Source organism: Hippopotamus amphibius, chromosome 1 (assembly GCF_030028045.1).
Source record: "Hippopotamus amphibius kiboko isolate mHipAmp2 chromosome 1, mHipAmp2.hap2, whole genome shotgun sequence".
In the NCBI taxonomy this organism is placed as follows: domain Eukaryota; kingdom Metazoa; phylum Chordata; class Mammalia; order Artiodactyla; family Hippopotamidae; genus Hippopotamus; species Hippopotamus amphibius.
In genome coordinates this window covers 222,044,511-222,069,940 of record NC_080186.1, presented here as the reverse complement: position 1 = coordinate 222,069,940, position 25,430 = coordinate 222,044,511, and the positions used below count along the sequence as shown (strand labels likewise).

The following is a 25,430-nucleotide window of genomic DNA, read 5'->3' as shown; positions in this document are numbered from 1 at the left end:
GGAATACATTTAAGAACATGTGGTTCGCTGTCTTCTGTTCGATCCAGGTATAGAAATGGGAGAAAGATTTTAGTTCTTTGGCTTTACTGTTCATTCTGGGAAAGTGAAAGTTTATATCTCACTTAAAATCACTTTCAATAAAGTTTGCCCTCCCCTGTTAGAAATTATAGGTTAAAGGATCCTAATGAAATATAACTAAATTTTTGCCATGTTCCCACTTATTTAACTTAATTTAATTTATTCACCCTCCCCACCCCCCATATTTGGAGTAAGTTTTTGCCTGGTGCCAACACCAGCCATCCCTCAGGTGCCTGTGATTTTTGCCAGATTTGCAACAACATGATAGCTAAAGGGAATATACAGTTACTTTCAGAGTAATTCATGATTAAATACAATTTAGTGTTTTATATTGGCCATGTGATCTCCTTGACTTTTATCTTCAAATCATGGAAGTTTAAGAACTAGAAGTTAGTTTAGAACGCCTTGTCTAAACCTTACCACTTCACTGATACAGAAATGAAGACGCAGAGATATTAAATATCTTCCCCAAAGTTCTCCAGTCAGTTACTGACGGATCTAGAACTCACGTCCTTACATGTTGTCTGTTTTTGTTTTTTTTCCCTACTCTGACACAGTGGCGTTTCAATTGTTTTTCATACGATACAGTAGCAATCCTGCATGGGCATGGCATTTAATAGGGCTTTTTTTTTAAAAAAGAGAAGTCACAGAAAGGATGCAGTGTGTTATAAGACCCTAATTTGTAGTTTCTCCAACAGATTACATTCAAGTAATATCCAGAAAATATGTCACAGACTCATGTAAGTCTTCAGTGTTGAAAAAGCGAATGCAAAAGTGACCAACAGGGGGAAACCTAACACAGCCTTTTGGATTCATTCGCTTAACTTCTAGCCCCTTTTAAAAAATCACCCAAGCTCCTGTTGAAGCCAGCAAAAAACATCTGTTGACTTATTTATAGCCACAGTTTCTAAGAAGCATCTTCTATAGCAGATGAAAAAGTAGTTGACAGCTCATAATTCATGAAGTTCCTAAGGCCTAATCTAATAGAACAAAATGTACAAAACTCACTCCCGTGGTTCAGGCCTATCACTTCCCTTTTAACTGAAGACAGAAGTGGTGCAAGGAAGCGGAGCATCGGGTGTTCTGGGCGGTTAAGGAGGAGGCAGCCGGGTCCTTTTTCATCAGCAGCATCACAGGCATTTCCACTGCAGGAAACCAACGTGTGTCTGACCATTCCCACTTTTCACTGGGAAGTTTGAGCTGGGTGCTACCTACCAATTGTTACCCATTTTCTATCAAGGATATAAGGTATTGGTGAAAATGACTGAGTGAATACTTCTGTATCTGGGTCAAGCTTTGTTACCTCACTCCTTTTGTTTGACCGCATGTTGTATTTGACACATAGCCACATGTCCCCTGCTGACTTTCAAGCGATTATAAAACTACCCCCACTCCTCGGATATCACCCATCTGTATTTTTTAGCTCACTTCTGATCATCTTTTTGGGAACACAGATTTCTTTCTGTAATCAATATATTTTATATTTTACTTCTGCTCTTTCTACAGGACCTCCCGTGTATCACAGTTTTTTTTTTTTTTAAAAAAGGTAGATGAGTCTGGCACAAATAAGTCTCTGTAGCGTAACACTGTTTATTACCCTGTGCTTTTTTTGAGAATTTAATGGGATCCAACTGCTGCCCAAATGGACCCATCTACAGTTGTTATCCTTAAAAAGAAATGCATATTCAGAACAAGTCCATGGATTTCTTTAGCTGAGAGGTGAATAGCCTCTTGTTCATTTCACTAGTAATTGTTGTACATTGTGAGATGGGAGAATGTATTAGCCCACCAGTTAACTCACATTTGTCTGAGGGAGTGAAAGTATTGCTCTAGTTTTTAAAAACTGATTCCTCACACAATTGTTAATGGTTGTGTTTACTTTTATATCATAATTGCTATCTTTATTGTATACATGGATAGCTTAGTTTTCTGTCAGTGATTTTTTAAAAACATGTAATCAAAAATATGATTAAATACTATCTTCCTTTCTTCATTTTCTTGTTAGCCAATAGGGAGTTTTCTCTTTGGTTACTTTCAGGCCCCTTGTCTTTCTCGCCTTTATTTTCTTTTTCTTTCCAGTCCTGTAGACACATCATCTTTTTCCTTTTCTCTGCTTCTTTGATCATGAGCATTTTAACTCCCTTCATATCCTTATTAAGTCTGTCAGATTAATATTTCATTTTGGCATCTCTGAAATATAAATTACTATAAACATATAACTTTTTTTTTGGTAAATTATTCGCTGGACCCTTTCCCCATCTGAGGATTAACCAAAATAAGGCCATTTGTACCTTGCTGAAAGTGATAAGTTAGCCAGCTATATTTAGCTAAATAAAACCCATTACATCCTTGGGGAAGAATGTGCTTAGTTTAGCCTTATGAGAAAATATTTAATAAATGCTGTCTTGAAAATATTTAGCCTGGCTGAGCAGACTGGCAAGGGTTCAATCCTGATAAAGCTGAGGTGATGGTGAGAGGCTGGCTCTCCAGTCGCAGCTCAGGTTGAACAAACGCATCTCTTGTCGCTAAGGGTTGTAGCTGTGGATGTCTCCTGTTGCCAAGTGCTTTACCATGGGTATCCTGCAAAGATTTTCCACCCCCCTTCTCATGGCTTTGTAACCTTCAGGATGGCGTCATGCAGCACGTCTTCCTAAGGAGGAAATGAGGTTCATGGAGTGGTTTTATGGCCAGCTTTGAAGTCCATCTGCTGTTTAAAACCCTAGCTTTACCACTGACCGCTGGCATGATTTTGGCCAGTTTGCTTAACTTAGCCTCAGTTTCCTCCTCTGTAAAATGGAAACAATTGTAATATTGCACAAGATTCTGCACACTAAATGAGATAAAGCACATAAAGCATTGAGCAGTTTCCAGCACTAACTGTTCAACGCATGGGAACTATCAGTAGTAGTAGTACTAGTACTAATTTGTCAGGTCAGCCTTTCTAATATTTCCTTACCTTCCCCTGCCCCACTGAATTAAAGAGCTGAGTCCTCTTAAATGTGGCAGGATAGGAAAGCTCTGGTGTGGCCATCAGAACTGGCTTCTAGCCCTTGGTCTGAACTTCTGTGGGAACTTGGGCAAGTTGTGACCACGTGGTCTCTCCCCACACAACAGTACACAGAGGCACAGAGCAGCGATGGAGACCACACTGTGGTCTCCATTTTGCTGGTGATCCTTAAAGGAACTCTTCCATCATCCAGAACCTTGGAGGAGAAGAAGAATGCTAATCTCTCTCTTTTGGTATCTAATTGGGCATGGTAGCAGATCTAATTAGATTTGATAGCCAGACCCTCTGAGTCAGGCAGCATCACCTGCCTGACACGTTTAGATGTTGGGCCATGGGACCTGGTGTGAGATCAGCCCGCAAAGCCCAGGGCATTTAGGCAACAAGTTATCAGTGTGAAGGTTAATCGCTGGGCGTCTGTTTCCCACAGGGATCTGGATTTCCTCTCTCTGATTGGTGGGCTGACTCTCAATCCTTGCTACTCAAAGTGTGGTCTGAGGACCAGCAGCCTGGGCATCACCTGGGACCTTGTTGGAAATGCAAAATTCAGAACCTCACCCTCATCTACTGAATCAGAGTATTAATATACATTAAAGTTTAGGAAGCACCGCCCTAAACAGCTGCCTCTGGGAATATTCTGACACAGAGGATGCTTATTAAATACCTATAGAATTGGTATTTGACATTGATTTTGTTTCTAGATTTACAGCTTCTTTCCTCTCTTTGGGTGTTGATGTATTAGGTAGCTTGGGCTGCCATGGCAAAATACCATATTCTGGGTGACTTAAACAACTTAGTTTCTCCATTCGGTTCATGTAGCTAAAAGTCTGAGATCCAGATGCCAGCATGATTGGGTTCTGGTAGGGGCCCTTTCCTTGCTTTCAGGCAGTGGCTCATTTTGTGTTCTCTTACAGCAGAGAGAGAGGAAGCTCTCTGCTATCTCTTATAAGGGCATTAATCCCATCATGATGGCACCCACCCTCATGATGTCATCTCAGCTTAATTACCTCCCAAAGGTCCATCTCCAGGTACCATCACATTGGGAGTTAAGGCTTCAACATGTGAATTTGGAGGGATGCAGTTCAGTCCATGGCAACTGAATTCTGCAACTTACTTTGAGATGCAACCAAAAAAAGTAAGATGGGCTGATGGAAAGATATGTAATAAATATAATAAAATGTTAATTATAGAGTCTGGGATGAGGATATATGGACATCCATTCACTGCACAGTTCTTTCTGGTATGTTCAGAATTGTCAGAGAAAAAGCCCTGCTCCTTCTTTAGCTCCTGGAATGGAATCTGGTAGGTCTTTTTCTGATTTCCATCCAGGCATTCTTAAAATTGCCTCACTGGACAGCTCTGCCTCTTCCGCAGCGTACCCCTCTGCAGTCTCTCCTCGGTCAGCCAACATCTTAGCTTCTGTGCTGTTCATTAGTGAGGTTCCAACCTCAACCACAAGGTCAGGTTCTTTCTGGTCTCTGGTTTCCCCAGTAGCATCTTTCTGTCCAGTTTCTCTCTTACCTCTGTGCTCTCCTGATCAGAGGATCCTTCCCTTCTTGTGAGATTGGGGCTTCTCAAGTTACACTGGAAGAGCCGGCTTTATTGTTTTTAAGCATTTCTAACATTTTCTGCATTTGACTGTGAAATCTAGTCTCAGATAGAAGTGTTTCAAGTGAGTGCCTCCATGTTCTGCCCTGAGCCCTAAGGGAGAGGGCATGACTCACCTGGAGCCCCACCTCCCTCTTGTTATTAATGGGGCTCTCATTGCTTTCTCTTTACCACCTTAATCATCTGCCGTTCAGGATGTTTTCTAGTGAGAGGCAATGTACTGACTTGTTTATTTGAGGGGAAGTGCAAAAACTGGTATTATCAGGGTCATTTTACTTGAACACACCAGAAAGTACTAGGGCTGCCCACGTGTACAATGTAGCATCCCATATCTGTGTGTCATGTACCACCCTTGCCACAGTTACCCTTAAATCAGGGAGCCTTGGTGGGGAAATGTGGGGAAACTTATCACAGCTTTCTTTCCTTGACTGGGACTTGAAGACTCTGGTGGAGAGAAACAGGCCCAAGCTGAACTCAGGGACACTGTTTACAAACTTTGTGACCAAATGACTTAATTTCTGTCAGTTTCCTTACCTTTAAATTGAGGGCGATAAGGAACTGCTATGAAAAATAAGTGAAAGTGTGCCTGTGAAATACTTAGTGTGGAGGTGTGACTCCTAATTGATGTTCAGTACTAGTCATTCACTCAACAAACAGGCGCCCATTGGGTATGTGGCACATGATTTTCCCTTCTTTCCTTCCCTTTTTGGGGCCTCTCAGTCACACTTGATACAAAATCTTTCTACGCTAGTAGACAAAGGAGCGACTTCCCTTATAAACCACTAGCCTCTGAAATCCCGGGGACTTAACTATAAATTATTTTCCTGATGGGGAGGGGGGAGTCCCTTTCTGTTCCCCATTTATCTCCAGCCCAGCATCTTAATTTGCTGTACGCTGTAAGTTGTAATCTTTAAATCAGACTCCAATTTGGGTGATAAGAATCACAATTAATTAGGCTAGCCTGTCAAAGATTAAGTGTAATCTTGCATTTCAATTATCTCAACACAGAGGCTTCAGCCAAGGCCATCAGAAGTAAAGCTGTAATGTCTGCTAATGTTTAATAAAGTCTTTGCCTGCTGTTTGTTTCCTGTACTAGTCTCTTGTTTAGAAATAAATTAACTGGGCAGAGGATCTCAGATCCCTTTCATTTGTTTTTAAGCTGTGGAGCAGAAGAGATAAATGGGAGAAGATAAACTTAAAGATATTAAAGACTAATTAGGGTATCTGAAAAGATTTGCAAACTTCTTGTTTAAATCTGCTGACAGCTCTTATTAATTCCCTCTGACTAGTTGTCCCTGAAAATAGTGTAGTTATGGCTGAAGATTTACTTTTACATCTACTCTTTCTACTCGCATTTTCAGTTGCCCATATTTTCTTTTCCTTCCTCCTCCTCCAAAAGAAAAATCCTTGTTTCCACCAAGTTCAATATCATTGCAATTTCATCTTTCCTTTACATTCAGAAAACTGAGGTATAGTAACTCAAATAGGTAGTCCTTATAGGGGAAAAGTGCATTGTGTGCAAAATCATGTGATAATTTAGATATGACTTCTGAAAAGATATTGAGTGTTTTTATATGTAGAAAGGCAAAATGCAGATGTCTACCCTATTACATATGCTTCCTGTTTGCCAACTTTAAAAAGTATTGAGAATTCTTTCTGTCTTAATTATATAGTTTCTGGTGTTAACATTTGCCATTGCAATTGGGTATTTTAAACATCTATGAATAACAATAATAAAAAAGATTCTAAATAATAGCTACCCATTAGTTTGTGCTTGCTACATTCTAGGTACTGTGCTTACCTATGTTTGTTTATATATTATTCATTTAATCCTTGTTACACTTAAAATTATTCCCACTTTACAGGTGAAGAAACTGGGGTTCAAGTTAATTAACTTACCCAAGATTACACTCAGTAAGTGGCAAAACCAAGATTAAGACCCGGGTCTCTTTGGCTTTAACCTGTGCTGTTAATAATTTCTCTGCTGTTGATTAAACAAGTGTGTTCCAAAATTAAGGAACTCATAATTGGTGTGCTTTTTGGGGGTGTTTTTTTTTTTTTTATTTTGGTTTGGGGGTTTTGGGTTTTGCTTTTGTTCTTTTCTTTGTTTTAGTTTTTAGCTGCATTATCTTAGCCAGCATTTGTTATGGCCTTCCCCACAGGACTTGAGAAGTTTAAACCTGCAGAGTATTAACCATTATAAACATAAAGTATGAGTGTGCTTATAAGGTTTATTTAAGAAAAGTATTGGGATTTGTTAGATTTTTGCCCACCAGAATGTACATTTTTCATTTGAAAGAATGAGCGAGATTGTTTCAGGCAGGAATAAAGTTTGATTCAGCAACAGTTAATAGACAAGCATCTTGATTTCATATTGATCCACACTTTGCATATATGCTCTTTTCTGTGTATTTGTATTACATTTTAAAAGGTAAGTGGCAGCTTTTTATGTACTTCCAAGCTGCTTCCATCAGTAATGAAATACTTGGCTTGGGCAGTCTCTGGAGTCCCAGAATTTCAGCTTAAATTTTCCATTTGTCCCTGCCAGGCACTAACTCTAAAATATCTTTTTTTATGGAGAAGGCCTCCAAAAGGTGCAGCTGTGTGCTGGTTTCATCTTGCACTTTGTAGCGGTGTTGGCACCATTTAACGTGAGGAATGCCACTGTCTCCCACACACCACTGGTGCCCAAGGACTGTTCAGGCCTGTCCATGTTAGTGGTTTGGGAAGGGCCTACGCTGGGAGAAAAGGCTCTCTTCTGTTCCGTGTGATTGGTTGTTGCCAGGGCAAAAGGGAAAAAGAGAACCAGTGGAAAATGCAGCATCTGATGTGTCATCAAAAATTTTTTCTACAGCCTGGGACACCTAGTTCATTGGTGTTCCCCTTAAAGACTGAGTCCTCTCTTTTTTTTTTGAAACGATACACGTCTCAGCTTCACCACCACTTTCAGACTCTTTTGCTGTTCTTCCTTGTCTTTCTCCTTAAGTAATACTGATTTCTTTTGATGAACAGTGATTCAGCTGAGTGAAGAACTGGTGTTGGCATGTAGTAGAGGAATCTAAAATTTATCCAGTTTTAAGAGTAGACTTGGCTCTCCAGATGTGTACACTGATTATAGCAGGATTCAAAATCCAAAATACATTCCTCATTCAGGTATAAAAATCTGTCTGAAAGGTGAAATCCCATGAGAATTTATATGTAAATTTGATGAGGATTATGCTCTGCTAATTTGTGTTTTGTTTAATAGTCACCATATTATGATCTCTATATTTTGTGTGTGTGTATATATATATATACACATATTTTTTTTTTTAGTTCCATTATGTTTTAGTTTATTGGACTGTATGATGTGGTACTTTATCATTGACTTTTCAAAGAACAACTTGCCAGATTTGGTACTTCCTAGCAATTGTCACTTCCTGTTGGAATTTTTTTAAATGGGATCTAATGGAAGCGTAAATATTGACCTTGTGTATTTAATAAAATTAAAGGAATAGTTGATTTTAGGATTCTTGAAGTAATTAATAGCTTGCCTAAGAATGCTTTTTAGACTTTCACTGTTACTTGATCCTATTGCCCAAAGTAGAAAATGTGAACTTTAAAAGCTCCCTGGGTAAAGCTTCCACATCCCCTATATTTAAATATTTTAAAGGGGAAATAGATTGAATCATGGATATTGTACTAGAGAATAGGAAATCCTTGAATTGTTATTTTAAAAAACCTTGTTTCTTTGTAAAAATTTACCTTTTAAAACTTCCATTGCAAAACTTTGATCAGTTACGATCATTTATACATTTGGGTAATAAGCTTTTTTTCAATATTAAAAAAATTCAGTGGTAAATTCACTCAATATGTTACAAAGGAGGAGTACCTGTACTTTCTACTATATACGTCTAGTGTTTTTAAAGTATTCTGGGGTGTACTTTGAGAAAAGTGTTGTTATAGATACCTGATAGCCGTCACAATGCTTTTTAGAAATTTCATGTAGCACTTGTATGAGTGAAACAAATGATGTTTTGCAGCTCAGGATATGGGAAGTAAACTACCATGTTTTGCCAAAGGAACACTGAAAGGACTAAGGAAAGATTTTTTTTTCCTCCTTCTTCGAGCTGAAGTGAAGAAATGAGTGGCAGAAACAATTTTATATGTAGTATTTGCCAACCCAGTAATATAACAACTGTTGGGTGCATATCTCAATCACAATTAGGTGAAATCTTCAATTATCACTTAATTTAACTTTCTATATTTGCCTGCAGAAATGATGGTGTTGATAAGATTCTGGAAAGAGATAAACCTTTATTAAGTAATTCCATTTTCAGTTGCCAACTTTAAAGTTTTTGGTTTTTTTTTTATTTAAAAAAATGCCTGTGTAATTTATGAGGGAAGAGAAAGAGGAACTAGGCTTGTTAGCTGGACGAACGTTGCGTGGGTATGTGGGTTTATGCATTTACCATTTAATGTTTAGCTTTTTTCATTTCGGTGTGTGCTGAGATCTGTGAGTTTGAGAGGGCTAGGAAGAGACACTACAGTGAGTCCTAATTAATATTTCTCTTCACTGTGTCTCTACCTTGATGTTTTCCTTCTGTTACATGTGCTGATAGGATGATATTTCATTTTGCTCAGTGTAGAAGTCATCTGTGGGAAGGATATTTTTGTGATCTGATAATCTAAGGCAAAGGGAAGTAGTTTATAGTTTATCAGAGGAAATGAGATGCTGTGCTCTTTCATTTTATAGGATTCCTTTTTTTATTTTGTAGCGCTTTTAATGAAAAAGACTGAAACTTTCAGGACATTTGTATTTTTTTGTGTTAAAGTACAGTTGATTTATAATATCACGTTCATTTCAGGTGTACAGCATAGCAGGCACTTCAGTTTCATACACACACACACACACACACACACACACACGTGTATATATATATTCTTCTTCAGATTCTCTTCCCTTATAGGTTATAACAAAATATTGAGTATAGTTCCTGGACTGTACAGTAAGTTCTTGTTGGTTATCTGCTTTATATATAGTATATATATATATATATGTTGATCCTAACCTCCTAATTTATCACTCCCCCCACCCCAAGATATTTGTATTTTAAGGGTTTTTCAGGTATACTCATATTTTAACAGATTTGGGCGATGTCCTTGCTGGCTTTTTTCAAGCAGGAGGTGGGGGTCACCCACATGGATTTACTTATCATAATACGTCCTAAAACTTATCACTAACCCAAAACAGATGACTAGCTCCATTCCTGGATATCTGCTTCTGGGGGTTGGTAGTCATATCGGGCATTCTGCCTTCCTGGCAAGTTATCCAGGTGACCCACAGTCTCAAGCCAGTGGAGGAAACACAGGTGAGATGCAGTTCCCACTCAGCTCTCCACATCATCGCTGTCTGGCAAGTCAGTGGCCTATCTGTCCTGCTTTTGTGAGTACAAAATGTATTCAGGTGCTGTTGCAGTAGGACAAAGTGGCCCAGGAAACTGAGTGATAAACTGTGTGCCCTGCGTTCAGGTGTTGATGAGCCCCATGTACGGATGCCGTGTCCTCAGGGATGGCTTTATAGTGGGGTCTTTGTAGCGCGCAGTCAACTCAGGACTCTCTTCATCTGCTATTGACAAAACTTGCCTTTGCTCAGACTATAGAACTGAGCTCTTCAGTCCCGTGGTCACTAGCCACATACAGCTGTTTCATTTTAAGTCAATAAAAATTAAAGATTCACTTCCTCCGTTGCAATAGCCACATTTCAGGAGCACTTGTTGGGTAGCACGGCTAATAGAACATTCCCATCATCACAGAAAGCCCTTCTTGGAGAGTGCTACTTATAGGATTTTCTTCCATAACTTAGCTCTTCTCCTTTCATCCTGGGTAGTTAGAATGGCTAATAGAGTTAGGTGGCAAGATCACATCCCTATCTCAGGGAATAGTGCAACCTGAAAGGGTCTTCCACTGCAGGGTCTGGGTTTCCAAAGTGACATAAACCACACTTAATTCTCTGGGGTCAAAATTTAACATAATCTTACTTGACTGTTGTCTTGGGAATCTGCTGTTTTTCTGTGCTGACTCGCTATTAGAAAGATGGGCTTCATTAGAAATTTGCTTAACATGACATATGGCTTATGATAAAAATCACACCACTAAAATATCATTGAAACAAAACTGTCAATATTTAGTCTTGCTTAGATTATATAAACTATTCCTGGGTGAGAGTATATACACAGCAATGAACCTCAAGTGTCTAAAAGTTATTTATTGATGGCTGATAAACAGACTGCACATGTAGATATTTTCCTAAAGACTTGTCATTTACCTGTTTTTTTTTTTTCTGCAGTTTGAGAAATTTGAGATGAGTATATTTAGCTCCCTCTTCTGGTGTATTATGAGAAAAATATTTGTACTTTATATGTTTTTGGGGTGAAAATACAGTTATCATTGTAATGTTGAAGGACATTATTTCTGTCATCCAATTAAATTTTTTTTCTTTTGTATCATTTGGTAAAACATGTAAATAAAAGTTTGGAAAAAACAGTGTATGACAGCATCATGGTCTTCAGATATTAACTGAGCAAAACATGTAAGCTAATAAAGGCTTGTCAAGAGCAGGTCCATGGGGACTTAATTTGGATGTCCGGTGGCCAGTGTACTGGCTTCATGATATTAAGCCCACCCCGGCATTTGTGGAGCTTGGGCCAAAAGTACAGAAGGAGCCCCAAGCAACTGTATCTAAATATTTTAAAGTTGTAAATCATATTAACAGACTGTTCAATAAAATGTCTTCCATCCTCCTACCTGGACAGTTGTATCTTCACAATGACCAGAAAGACAGGTTTGAATTTAGATTTCTTGGGTTCTGAGTTCTGCCTGAGAGTATTTTGATATGGGGAGAGCTGGTCCCTGGCTTGGCCCTGCGTTGCCAGGACCTTACACGTCCAGACTGCATTCCCTCCTGAGCCCCACTCCCTGGGTCCACAGGGGCACCCCTGCAGGGAGGTCTGTGCTGGGGAGGCCTGGCCTGGAGAAGAGGCCAGAGAGGCCACTGGGGAAAGGGATTCCAGGCTTCTGGGAAGCACCGTGAGTGTGTCCTAGGAGAGAGGCAGCTGGCGTATTCCCTTGGCCCCTCAAACTCATCACTCTGTGAGAAGAGGCACAGGTGGAGGGTGGCCCATGAGGAGCCTTCTAAACACAGGGCCCAGCACGGGCTCTCTCTCTCATGCCAGCCGAAGACTGCTGCCGTCCCAATAGAACTACATGACTTTGTGTTCTAGTCGTGTTCACTGATGTCTCGTGCATTGCGTTACCCCGATTAAGCATAACCGCACGATTGTGTTTATTTGCAGCTTTGACGCTTCCAGACCTTGCAGAGCAGTTCGCCCCTCCTGACGTCGCTCCACTGCTTCTTGTCAAGCTAGTGGAAGCCATTGAAAAGAAAGGTAATCGACTGGGAGGGGGACTCAGTGAACGGGTTATGGCCTGATATGGTGGGTGTTATTTATATTTGTCTCATGGACATTCATTAAATACACTTCTTGCCGCCTGTGCTAGACACACAAGCTAAGCTATCTGTTGCCGCGACCTGGGGAGATGATCTCGGTCCGACTTCTAACTCCATACTAACCTGTAGTTACTGTATGGAAGCTATTAAATTCTCCCTATTTTAATAAATAGAATTAACTTGCTCCTCAGTGGCCAGATGATTTTGCCAAAATTATTAACATGCCAGGTACGATGAATAGTAGAAGTTGACTTCCAAGAATATTTGGTACACATCTAGAATAGACACTGGATGGAAACTGCAATGTCTCTCTGGCTACAAGCTCACAGGTTCTCCAGAGAGCTGTGTTTTGCACACTCAGTCTGTTTTGTGTCCTAGGTCTGGAATGTTCAACTCTATACAGAACACAGAGCTCCAGCAACCCAGCAGAATTACGACAGCTTCTTGATTGTGGTGAGTGTCACAGAGCTAGAAATACACGTGGGAAAGACGATTCTTCCCTTTCTGTTTCAGGTAAAGCACAAAACACTTGAGCTTAACTGTGCAGCATTCTCAGTTAGGGAGCTCAGACATATGCACACTTCCCGCTGCCCTCTTACGGTAAGAGTGCAGACCTTTGATGTTTGCCTCCCGAGTTGGGGTGTGTGTGCCGGCCTGCCTGCAGGTATGTTGGCTGTCATCACAGCCGTGAGCTTCTGGGTGCTGCAGAAATTGCAGAGGAGAGAAACATCTTAAGAAACATCTTAGGACTTCTCTGGCCCTGCTTATCTACCATCTTTCTCTGACCCTGCCATCGGCTACGTCTAATTCATCTGGACCAGTTGAAAAATTATTTATAAGTCTGTGCTATTTGACAAAGGTCTCTTTCTGACCTCTCCCTTTTCCCCTTTCTCTTTTTCCTTTTCTTTTCCCTTTCCTTCCACTTCCTTTCTTTCTTTCTTCCTTCCTTTCTTGCTTGCCTTTTCATGCCATATTTATATCAAGTAACATCACGCTATTGTTATATTCACTAGTGTGCTGGTAAACAAACTCTCTGGGGTGAAAAAAAGCCCCGGTTTGTAGCATGTACCCATTTCTGTGGTGTAAATATTCTCACCTTGGTTAATTTCAAGCTACCAGTGTGTGATCTCTGAACTCCAACTTAGGAAGAATTGTGAGCTGGTACAAGTCTGCTCTAGCATACCATTGGTTAAATGACATCAATTAATTTAACTAAGTGGTGGCTTTATTATTTGTCCCTTCCCTCCTTTGCCATTAGGAATAAAACTGTACAGATGTAAATTTACTTGCCATCATTCCAGCAAGTCATCTTCTATATCAGCTTCTGGAATCCCTCAGATCCTTCCTTCCCTCCCAGTACTTTTTTATTTTTTTATTAATAATTTTTTGCCTCACACTATTTTAACTGAATTTGGGTGTTTGAACCAAAAGGAATAAAACCCAGTTTTGGAAGAAGCACTTTCAGACATGCAGTTATGCAAAGAATGCCCGCATGATATTTAATAAATGAAAAAATTTGAAGTGTGAGGCAGCTTCAAAACGAGGCAGCTTATGAAAATTTCTAGAAAAGATGTTTCTGGGAAAAAAGAAGGAGATTAGATCTTTATCAGCCAATAGTTTTACTTGAAGCGTACCGCCCAAATGTTTGAAGCTTAAAAAAACTTTTTTTTTTAACTTTCATTTTCCCTTTGTACATGGAAATCAGTCTTACACACACACAGGGCACGTCCTCCCACACACATCCAGAGTAGGTCATTAGAAGTTGACTGGCAGAAAAATCAAGGTGAAGAGACTTGTTTTTCTTTATCTCTAACCCTTTACCAGGGTGTTAAGGAAACAATGAATTTTGTCCTAGCCAATTGAAATAGAGGTACATGTTTTGGTCAGAAAATTGGTCAAATTGAACATGTTGAAAGTCACAGGAAATGTTTAGACTTAAGAGACTGATGAAATGGGAGTTATTTGAGAAAGAGCGGTTACGTTTTTAAATGTGACCAAAAACAAAATGATGCAGTTGGGCTTTAAAAAAAAATCTTCACACCACCTGTGAGATGGAATAAATAACCTAAATTCACGTCAACAAGATATTTTGTCAGGCAGCTTTCTTTCCCCGTTTGAGATCAAAACACAGAGAACTGGTTTCCCTTCGATTCTGTGCCATAAAAGTGAATTCTGTGGCAAAACAAAAAGAGTAAACATTATCTCAGTTTAGGAGTGAGGATCCTCCAGGACTGTTTCCAGCTTGAGGATTTTTCAGTCTATAAAAAATCGTAATATGCTGGAAGAAGCTCAGAGATAAGTCACTTACACTAAAAACAAAAAGCATGGCTTCTAACCAACCCTGTGAATTATCAATGTCTGAAAAGGAAAGACGTGGGTGGAGGACAACAGTCCACTTTTATTAGCACTACTAAGTTATTTTATTTCATCCACACATCAGTCTTGTGATATAAATATTAGTAATTGCTGATGGTAAAGCCGTGACTTGCATCCAAATTGTTCTGACTACAAAAGTCCTTATTCTTGTTTTTCCCCCACTACATTGCCCTAAGATGAATGATTGCTTTCTTGTCGTTTAATTTTTTTAAAGAATTCCTTTCTTTTTATGGCAGTCTTTTTATTTATTTATTTATTTAAATTTATTTTTTATTTATTTTTATTTTTTGCTGTGTCAGGTCTTAGTTGCAACACACAGGATCTTTGTTGCAGCATGCAGGATCTTTTGTTGTGGCATGCAGGCTTCTGTAGTTGTGGTACATGGGCTCCAGAGCACGTGGGCTCTGTAGTTTGTGGCCTGCAGGCTCAGTAGTTGCAGCACTCGGGTTTAGTTGCTCCACGGCATGTGGGACCTTAGTTCCCTGACCAGGGATTGAACCTGTGTCGCCTGAATTGAAGGACGGATTCTTTACCACTGGACACCAGGGAAGTCCCTGTCTTGTTTCAATTTTAATGGTGTGAATTATTCTCTCTCTTTCTCTCACACTCTCTCTCTCTTTTGGTTTTTCTTAACCTGAATCAGGCTTTTCCTTGAAAAGTTCTCATCACAAGAAAAACCTATGTGTATAACTCTGTGTGGTGCTGGTTTAACAAAGGTATATACAAATATCAAATCATTATGTGGTACACCTGAAGCTGCTATAATGTTGTATGTCGATACCTCAATTTTAATTTATTTTTTATTTTTTTAAAGAAATGGTAGAAATTTATTTTTATTTTTTTGGCTGCGCCACACGGCATGTGGGATCTTAGTTCCCCAACCAGGGATCGAACTCGCACCCCCTGCATTGGAAGTGTGGGGTCTTAACCACTAGACTGCTGGGGAAGTCCCAAGATACCTCACTTTTAAAAATCAGGCTTTTTCAGCCTCAGCACCATGGACATTTTAGGATGGATAGTTCTTTGTTGTCAAGGGGCTGTTCTGTGCGTTGTAGGATTTCAGCAGCACTCCTGGCCTCTACCCACTAGAGGCCAGTGAGATTTTCCCCCGGTTGTGATGATTAGAAATGTCTCCAGCTATTGGCAGATGTCTCGTGAGGGTGGGGCAGCAAAATTGAAGACCCCAATTGAGAACCCTTTACTTAGAGATCAGTCGGGAAGGGGACTGCATTCCAGTGGGAGAAGAGGTGAAGGGTTGGAGAGTTTACTGGTTACCTGTCAGGAGTAGACTCAGAAGAGCAGGGTAAAGAGGGTGTAAATGCCTCCAACCCAGACCTAAAGACTGGGTAGCTCTCTCTGAGCGTAACTTCCACAGTCATCACACAACAGATGAGTCTAGCTCTTGGAAGAGTATGTTAGGATAGCTTTAATGCAGGAAAGGAGACTGCTAGAACAGAAGTCAGAAACTCCAAGGCGCTTTAGAAATTATCTGTAAATAAATAGAACATACTCCATCAACTCTAGTGGCATTTGACATAAGGTGAGCTTATCCCAAGACTTCAAATAAGGTTGTTTCATTCAAAGGCTATAAAGACTCTTTGGAATACACCTCATGTGTTGGAGAAGGGCTTCAGTGAATGAACATCACTCTCAGGACTTTCTGTAGCTCAGCCCACAAGCATTTAACAAGCACATTCTCTGCTGAGCTCTGAGGGACGTGAGAAGAGCAGGTGAGAGCCACAGTCCGTGCCCTCAAGGGACCGTCAGTCTAGGAGAGAGACTTGTAATTACCATAGTGGGAAGTGTCACAATAGAGGGAAAGCTCATCAGCGCTGCTTCTGCACAGAGGAGGTGGCAGAAACCCTGCCTCTGGGAGGGACGTGTGGAATATTTACCATCTTAATGTTTCTACCTCATCGCCAAATGGTATATCACCTTTTTTTAGGGTGAGCAAATTAAGTAATATGAATTTGCTGGGCAAAGTGATATTAAATGAAGTATACAGGGCGCGGATTCTGGGGGGCCAGCGGCTTGCCGTGTAGTGGGTGGCTATGGAATACTCCAACAGCGATGCACACACAACGTTGTGTGACAGTCACACTAGCAGTTGTATGACTTTCCACACGGATCCTTTATGCAAAGACCTAGTCTAGCCCTTCCCCACACTTATTAGAGATGTGATATGCCTCTAGTTTGTTCTTTGTGGGACATTTAACTGATTTAACCCCTTGCTTCTCCACCTTTGATTCTTCTCCTCAAGCTAACCTGTCCACATTTGCTACCAGGTGGACTTGCCTGAGCTTTATGGTACTGTACAATTATCTTTCATAAGTTCTGCCTAGTTAGTGGGACAGGTGTAGCTTATGATGACGACGTGTCCAAGGAACTTTGGTAGCTTCCAACTCAACCTGAGTGCTTTATAAAATCACACCTCGTTCATGGGCATCCAAGAGCTGCTTCTCATTCTCATGCTAAACACCTGTGAGTAAACTGTGATTCTCTCTCATCCTCTCTGAGGCCACAACCCAGTCCTGTCAATCTCCTAGTTAGGTTGCTTCTTTTTTGTTGTTGTTAATTAATTAATTTATTTATTTATTTATTGGCTGCATTGGGTGTCCGTTGCTGTGCACAGGCTTTCCCTAGTTATGGCAAGCAGGGGGCTACTCTTCGCTGTGGTGCGCAGGCTTCTCGCTGCTGTGGCTTCTCTTGTTGCCCAGCACAGGCTCTAGGCGCGAGGGCTTCAGTGGTTGTGGCACGTGGACTCAGTCATTGTGGCTCACGGGCTTAGCTGCTCCGTGAGATATGGGATCTTCCCGGACCACAGATCGAACCCGTGTCCCCTGCTTTGGCAGGCAGATGGCAGGTGGATTCTTAACCACTGCACCACCAGGGAGGTCCAGGTTACTTCTTGATAATGTCTCACACGTTTCTGTCCTGAAATCCAAATTATTGAAAGTGGTATCAGCACCCCCAGCAATGCTCCTCTCCGACTGATTTTGAACGCCAGGGTTGGGAAAGCTGTTTAAAAACGTAGCGTTGTGCTCTTCAGCTCTCCTGTTCTCCACCGAGTACACACACGAGTCCCCAGAGAATTTCCCTCAAGTCATCTTTCATCACTGGTGCGCATCCTTCAGCAGCGACCGTGGTCCTTCCTGCCCCTAGCACCCCCTCTTTCCACCAGGCAGTGTGCCTCATTCTACCCCAGGTACTCAGAGCTGTGATTCATATCACCCCAGTGTTGAATTGCCTGACCTCTTTTCCAGCTGAAGGATTTACTGGACAGACTGCACGTCTTATCTCTCTTCTGAGATAGTTCAGCGCTCACCAGTTAGATTAGTAATACCTTAAGCAGAATACCTGGTCAGAACTAGGGGGCACATCCTGAAGATGCTCGCAGTATTTTTATGGCACTTCTTGAGATGGGCTGCTGAAATTCTGTAACGTTAGCTTACTGTGTAATCCATCAATCTGTACTCTTGGGTTAAATTTATATTAATACTGATATGCAGTATTGAGCAACTCAAATTTTAGGAAATCTATGGATTTGCATTTCCCGTTTTCTTGTTGCAGTAATAGGAAGTACTTACTGTATGATTCGCCATCCTTAGAAGAGAACCCTTCCACATCAGGGCAGAACCCTCCTCCAGAACCTATTTGCAAATGGTGTTGGGGGGCAGCATTAGTTTGCTGTGGCCGCAAACATTCCACACACTGGCGTGGTTTACAGAACAGAGACCTATTTTCTCACTGTTCTGGAGACCTGAAGTCCCAGATCAAGGCAGGTTTGGTTTCTTCTGAGGCCTCTCTCCTTGGCTTACGGATGGCTGCTTCCTTGCTGTGTCCTCACACGGCCTTTCCTCTGTAAGTGCACCCTTGGTGTCTCTTTTTCCAAATTTCCTCCTCTTATAATACCTGTCAGATTGATTAGGGCCCACTCTAACGGCCCCATTTTAACTTAACCACCTCTTTAAAGGCCCTGTCTCCAAATACATCAAGTTCAGACGTGCTGGGACTTGGGGCTTCAACAAGTGAATTGTGGGGACGCAGCTCAGCCCACAACAGGGGCATCATTATTTGTTGGCGCAAAGTCTGGGAATGTGTTCCTGGCATCACAGGCAGAGCAAATGCTCCATGCTCCATGCTCAGTGCGTACAGTGTGGGGGACAGACCTACCCGAGAAAAAAAGGTTCTATTCGAATTGCCAGGAGCGACCCCTGCGAGAAACACTGCTGAGAAATCCTCAAGCAGCTTACATTTGTCCTCACACCGCTTCCTTTCCTGTGTCACGCTGAAGTCGCACATTCAGAAAATTGGCCCAACCAACGCATAAAATGTCTGAAAACAATTTTTTCTTTTTTGCATATTTCTATCGTAGATGCCGCCTCTGTGGACTTGGAAATAATTGATGTGCACGTTTTAGCAGATGCTTTCAAACGCTATCTCCTGGACCTACCAAATCCCGTCATTCCGGTAGCCGTTTACAATGAAATGATTTCTTTAGCCCCAGGTGTGTTGCCTCTTCTTCTTTTTCTTTTCTTTTCTTTTTTTTTTTCAATTGGAAAATATTTTATTTTCCAAGAACTTTTATTGAGATACCATTTACATATAATAAACTGCATATATCTAAAATGTACAATTTGATACATTTTCCGCAATCCCAATCTCCCAATTCATCCCACCCCATCCCCTCCCCCCCCCCACCCCCGCGTCCCCCCTTGGTGTGTTGTCTCTTCTGAGAACCTCCTTGAACATGTATTGAGATGTGGATGTGCTGCATATGAAGAGAGATTTCTTAGAAAATGTTAGTAGGAGTCTCTCCCCCACCCCCATCAGCACAAATTCCCTCCCTTACCAGGGCATCCAATAGAAGAGCCAGAGTCTCGTTTGCTTAGGAAGCCATCCACATGTTGAAATGGCTAATTGTTAACCTTTTATCAGTATTTTAAGGTTCACTAGGTCAGTGAATGCCTCAGCATTCCAAGTGCCTTCATTGGATTCAGGGAACTGGACTAGGACCCAGTGACTGGAGGTGTTCCCATCACCTTCCTCCAGGGGCCATTAGAAAATGAGTTGAGGGAAGAGGACTCTCCGTTTTAGGAGCTAATGCTCATTTCAAGTGCTTTGGGGACAGGAAATCGTGGTCCGTAACCTTCAAAGTTAAAACCTGTGATACTTATCTGATGCTCCTGCGAATTAGCCAATCACACTTGAAGCCGCTCCATAGAAGGCAGCACACCCAGAACCTCTTGTGGTTTTGTACACCAAGAGTTTCTTGCATTTCCATTTGACTTGAGATTTTGACTTTCTCATAATGCCTTTTCTGACGAGAAGAGTAAACGTACTGTCTGCTGTTTCTGATGCCTTCGTTTTTAAATGACTCCTCTGTAGCTAGAACAGAAATTTTCTAGGTGTTTATTCACGCATAGCTGGAAACGGTTTCTTATTCCTTTTGCTTGCTTGTTTTTTTTAACCTGTAGAAGTGCAAAGCTCTGAAGAATACATCCAGCTGTTGAAGAAGCTGGTTAGATCGCCCAGCATACCTCATCAGTATTGGCTCACGCTGCAGTATTTGCTAAAACATTTCTTCAAGCTCTCTCAAACGTCCAGCAAAAATCTTTTGAATGCAAGAGTACTCTCGGAACTTTTCAGCCCTCTGCTTTTCAGATTCCCAGCAGCCAGGTAAGTGATAGAAGAGATACCCGGATTTTAGGGTGATGAGGGTAGTCCTAAGTTGATGGGTCATTAAGCTTCTTCTGAAGATACTAGTTCACCAGTGCATGTGCATAGTTCCATCAGACACTGTCACTTGAATGTGCAGAAGTGAAAGTGAGTTTGTCGTTTAGGAAAAAAGGTTTCTGATGGCCCTCTCTTTTCTTTGTAGTTCTGAGAATACGGAACACCTCATAAAAGTTATAGAAATTTTAATCTCCACCGAATGGAATGAACGCCAGCCTGCACCAGGTAATGCCTTCTGAACATTTAAAATCCCCTTACTGTTCGTTTTTTAGAGCCTGAAAAATGGTGGCTTTCAACCTCCTCTGAAATACCATACGTTTCTCATGGAACTGAGATCCATAATAACATATTACAATTTAAAGAAAAACTAGCTGGGTGACAGCGTACGTGGTCAGTGTCATTCAGCTTTCGATATTTGTGGGTTTTACATGATCTCGGTTTCAGGTAAGGATTGTTGGGAGGGTGCCCCAACCCCCTCAACTTGATGCTTCTGGCTGTGGTATAAATTACGGCGTTCATTTTAGTTGCTGACATCTTTGGTTTTGTTTCTAATACTTATAAAGTAGGGGATGTCTAATTCCTATATAATTTAAAGTATTTTGGAATGTGTTCTTTGGAAGCAGGTAGGCTGAGAAATGTCTTGTCAAAATAAACATTTTTAATAATGCAAGCAGTATGAAACTAGGGGTCTCCTGCCACAGGTTAGAGCAAGCCAGACACTTCTGTGGAAGCAGGCTGGCATTCAATGAGCCATTTAACAAAGCAGAAAATGTAGACCGAGTTAGCCGTGGATTTCATTTAAACTGATGTATCTTTCCTTCTATTATGGAAAGTCTAAACAACCTTCCTTTGCTGTATACTGGTTAAAAGTGAGCTGGTCATTTAGAGTAGTGATGAGGGCCAGCCCTAGAAGTGAAGTTTCAGGACCAGTAGGTGTTGCTTGTAGTCTGAATATTTATGTCTTGCATTTAATTCAAACATCATGAATGTATTGTTTATTATAAGTAACTCATGCAAATTACCAAACTTATCTCTGCAAGCAAGCATGGGGACCCAGTTGTTGGTCATGCAGTGGTACACTATGTTGTGCTTTTTTTTTAAGGTGTTACATAGCCAGCCAGGCTTAGTTGTTTGCATCTGGATGGGGCCGACAGAGAGGTTGAAGGCCTAGACTTAAAACCTACCTGTAGGGATGGGATAAAGGATAGGATGGGTTACCACTCATGATATAGGTATTGGGAAGGGCTTCTGTGGGCACATCCAAAATATGGGATCCACGGGTGAGAGCAGCAGCAGAAATAGTCCATAAGCCAAGCCTGGTCCTTTCCAAATGTTCCAAATCCCAGCAAGCAGGATATATAACAGGGAGACCCTGGATTGTAGGTAAACTACATTAGAGAAGTCTGTCAACAGGTTCGGCCCAGGACTGTGGTCCCAGAGGGTGGTCAAAAGGTTTCATATCATGTGACTGCTCAGATCACGCAGTAATGGATTTAGGAGCTCTGTGTTGGTGTTCAGAGGCTGCCTTTGGGCTCAGTAGGAAACAGTGCCATCATCGGTTAGAAGTACCCTGTGGGGAGGGAATAGAGGCAGGTGTGAACATGGCACTGGAGCCGTTTATAGACTACTCACTCCTAGACTGATAACGTGGGTGGAGGAGGAAGGGGACCAGCAAGAACAGAACAGGACCCTGGGCCAAAGGATCAAGCTGCAGTCCTTCACTTCCTCCTAACTTTTGTGCAGGTCCATCTCAGAGACAGGGAGAGCTGGGCCTGCTTGCAGGGAAGGCAGGGCAGGTTCCCGGGCTTCTCAGTGGCTGCCCCTCTGGAGAGGGGAGACATGGAGGCTAAAAGCCAGACAGGGCTCAACAGATACCCACAAACGAATTTATCCCATGGAGCTTTCGCGAATTTCTGCTACCCGGGGTATAGTGCAATCAGTGGTAGAGTGTAATGCTTCTGCTTCTGGTGTAAACGGGTTAAACGTCTTTCTCAGTTTCAGCCCAATTTCACCCAAGAAAAACTTCACCTGCAACCGTTTTCATAACACACATTTAAGACTGCTTGCTATGACACAGACGCTACCTACATCCTTCTACTAAGAAATTGGTGTGCCCGTTTCAAAGGCGGATTAGTTCCGTCAGCTCTTGTTGAAGCATGATCAATAAAGCTTTGAACGTTTGCTAGACTATCTCATAATGCATGCAGCCTCTTCCAAAAAGTTGCATCCAAGTAATTTTTAAACCCTAGTTGGAGGCATTTCCCCCTTTGTGTGATATCTCTCAGCTGTTCTGGAAACTGTATGGGACCTTTGGAATTAAATGGTTGCTTCAGCGGCTCTCACTGGTGAAAACAGGCTACCCGCCCCAGGACAATGTCCTCATCCACACCTCTGTATTCAGCAAGGGCTCCAGTGCAGGTGATTGGTGGGACACCCTGGGTTAGAGAAACAACTTTTTTGGCCGTTTGGTGGGAATGTGATGTTTTCATGGAGTCTTTCATCATTACCCTGGCACGTGCTCATCCCAGCGGGCTGGGAAGCACAGCACTGGCGCGTCTCCAGGGAACAGTCATAAGTCATTTATTTGCAGTAGCTTTATTGTCATGAATAGAAATGAGCGCTTGAATGATATTTGGGGGGTGGAGGACAGGCAAGACTATTATGGGGGAAATAGATACCTTTTCTACTTGGTACCAGTTAAAACTTGAAATGATAGGCAGAACTAACGATGCGTGAGGCAGCGTGTCAATTGAAATAAGACCCGTTAGCATGTAGCATCTCATTAAATTCTAGGTGGGAGAGCACGTACTGTAAGTATAAAAAGAATTTGAGAGACGTGATTGGTGACTTTTTAGGGTAATTGAGTAGACAGAAAAAGCTCATAGGAAAAAAAATAGGACTTGAAATGGGCTTTGAGGAATAGGTACAATTTGAAAAGAGGAAGGAGAAATAGCATTTCAATTCCAGGAGTTTCAAAGATTTATTCAAAATGAATTGGAACGGATACAAATAACACGTTGATATTCTATACCAGATTTGAAAAAGCAGCAAATATTTTAAGTGACAGCATCATGAAAAGCATCACTTGACAGTTGAATGCATTGTCCAGCTCTTCGTTTGCACATGAAGAAACTGAAGGCCATAGAGCTTGACGTTTCACCTGGTGCCACCCCTATCAGTGTGAGCTGGAACGGGTCTGCGGCGGGGGGAACCCGGCCCAGGACACCAGGCTGCAGCTCTGTCTGTTGCCTGGCCTTCTGGCACCTTCCTGGGCAATGGGACTGCTTTTAGTGTCCAGTCAAAAAGTCCTTTGATGTTTCCAGCGAGTAATAAACTAAAAATAGGTGATATTTGCTCCTATGGGTCATATATAGTAAAGAACCCCAATGCATTGCTGTAGCTTTTTGGATCAGGTTCAAAGTTGCTCTGTCGTCGGTCGTGCAGAGGAAAGAACAGTGTGAGTCAGATAGATCTGGGTGTGAATCCCAACTCTTGCTGCTTACTTGCCGAGTTCATCAGGTCATTCAGCCTTTCCAAACCATTTCCAGTCTGTGAAATGGGGATGATGCCTCTCTCCTGGGATGGTCATGAGAATTAAATGAGGTGAGGAAGACTGAAGCTCACGACCATGTAGTATGTCTTTAGTGTTGTCGTCGTGTCAACTCTAGTGTTTAAGGCCCTGCCAGAGCTGGCCTCGTTCTGGGCTCCATCTCCTCAAGCTGCCTTCCTGGTTAGTGCTGTCTGAATCCTCCCAGGCCATTCTCTCCTCTGGCCCCACGTTCCCATGTTCCCCTCCAGCGGAGCCTGGCTTCTGGGAGCCTGGAGGGGATTTAATGCAAATCTGAAAAGGACGCTTTGGGCAGATGCTGCCCTGTGGGTGCATTGCTTGGGAGGAGGAAGATGCCTTTGTCTGATGCCCTTTGCTCTGTGTGCAGCTCAGTGAGTGGAGGTGCCTGGATCTCAGTACCAGTCCCCCCTACACCCCAACCTGCCACCTTGCCCAGGTGCCTTTACACAGTGCACACAACGTACAGCCGTACCCAGTGGCCCCAAACAGTGCCATTCTCTTCATCTGCACCCAAGGAGCTCCTCTCCTGCTTGATGTACAGGTTTTTGACCCATTTAATACGCATATGTCCTTAAGCCCCTTGTCCTCTTCTACTTAACTGTTCTATAGCTGTTTTGTTAGTTTCATCTGCTTAGCTACATTTCTCAAGGAGGAAGGCTTCTTCTCCTTTTCAGCTCTTCCTAGCATAGAACTGGGCACAGCATCATAATCATCCAAATGAAATTTTTAAAAATTCTTAGATAAAGTTCCCTACTTTCCAAAGGCCTCTCACACACCAGCTCATCTAATGCCTGCAGCATAGCTGTAGTAAGTAAGGCTTCTCCCCTATAGGGAGGGGAACTAAGGTTTGAAAGGCTAAGCACAGAGTAAGTTCTCAGAAACCGGCTGACAGTTTGCTGTTCTCTTTGTTACTAAAAGTCTTAAAAATGGTTCAAGCTGAACAGCAGGTTTTCTTGAATCACTTCATGTTATGTTTGCCCTACTGATCCTTAGGCCGCTAAAGTAGATGTCTATAGGGCAACTGAGGTAAAAACAGGGCTATTTAACACAGGGTGCCTTTGAATGAAACCCATTATAAGTGTATTTACATATTTCAGATTTCATGGATATATTCAGAAATATTAATGTAGCATAATTGAAGTCTAATGTTGCACCCTCAAGCCCAGAGGGAAAATAAATGACTCTTTCTACCCCCCCTGCCCTTCTACACCTGTCAGAGTTAATTTTTAACCGCCGGTGCATTGCAAAACATTCATCCTGAAGAGCCTGATTCATAAATCTTGTTTTAAATGCTCCGGGCTTGGTTTGCAACCAAGACTAAAGCAAGCACTAAGGGAGAGGGAAATGACTTTCAAAGAGTTTTACTTTTCTCTGATTTATTTTTTATTGGGTTTAAAATGTGGTCTGACATTAGAGGGTTGTTTCAAAAGGTGAGAAATGAAACCTTGAAAAAACTGCATGTGTTTAGATGGGTCGGAGTAAACAGGCAAGGCGTACTACGTTTTGTCAAAAAATAGGAAGTTTTATTTGTGCTCTGAACAGGAGCAGGTATCGGAGGGTATAGTTTAGTT

At 41.7% G+C, this 25,430-nt stretch overlaps 1 protein-coding gene across 2 annotated transcripts in view; it reads left to right on the top strand.

Moving 5' to 3' along the window:
• PIK3R1 (phosphoinositide-3-kinase regulatory subunit 1) overlaps positions 1 to 25,430 on the top strand; it is an 86,452-nt gene that overhangs the window by 45,311 nt on the left and 15,711 nt on the right. For both annotated transcript variants that reach the window (XM_057741966.1, XM_057741973.1), the window contains exons 3-7: positions 12,025 to 12,117; positions 12,558 to 12,632; positions 18,931 to 19,062; positions 20,033 to 20,234; positions 20,437 to 20,516. In XM_057741966.1, the coding sequence (XP_057597949.1) occupies positions 12,025 to 12,117; positions 12,558 to 12,632; positions 18,931 to 19,062; positions 20,033 to 20,234; positions 20,437 to 20,516 (582 nt within the window). The remainder of the gene's footprint in view (positions 1 to 12,024; positions 12,118 to 12,557; positions 12,633 to 18,930; positions 19,063 to 20,032; positions 20,235 to 20,436; positions 20,517 to 25,430) is intronic.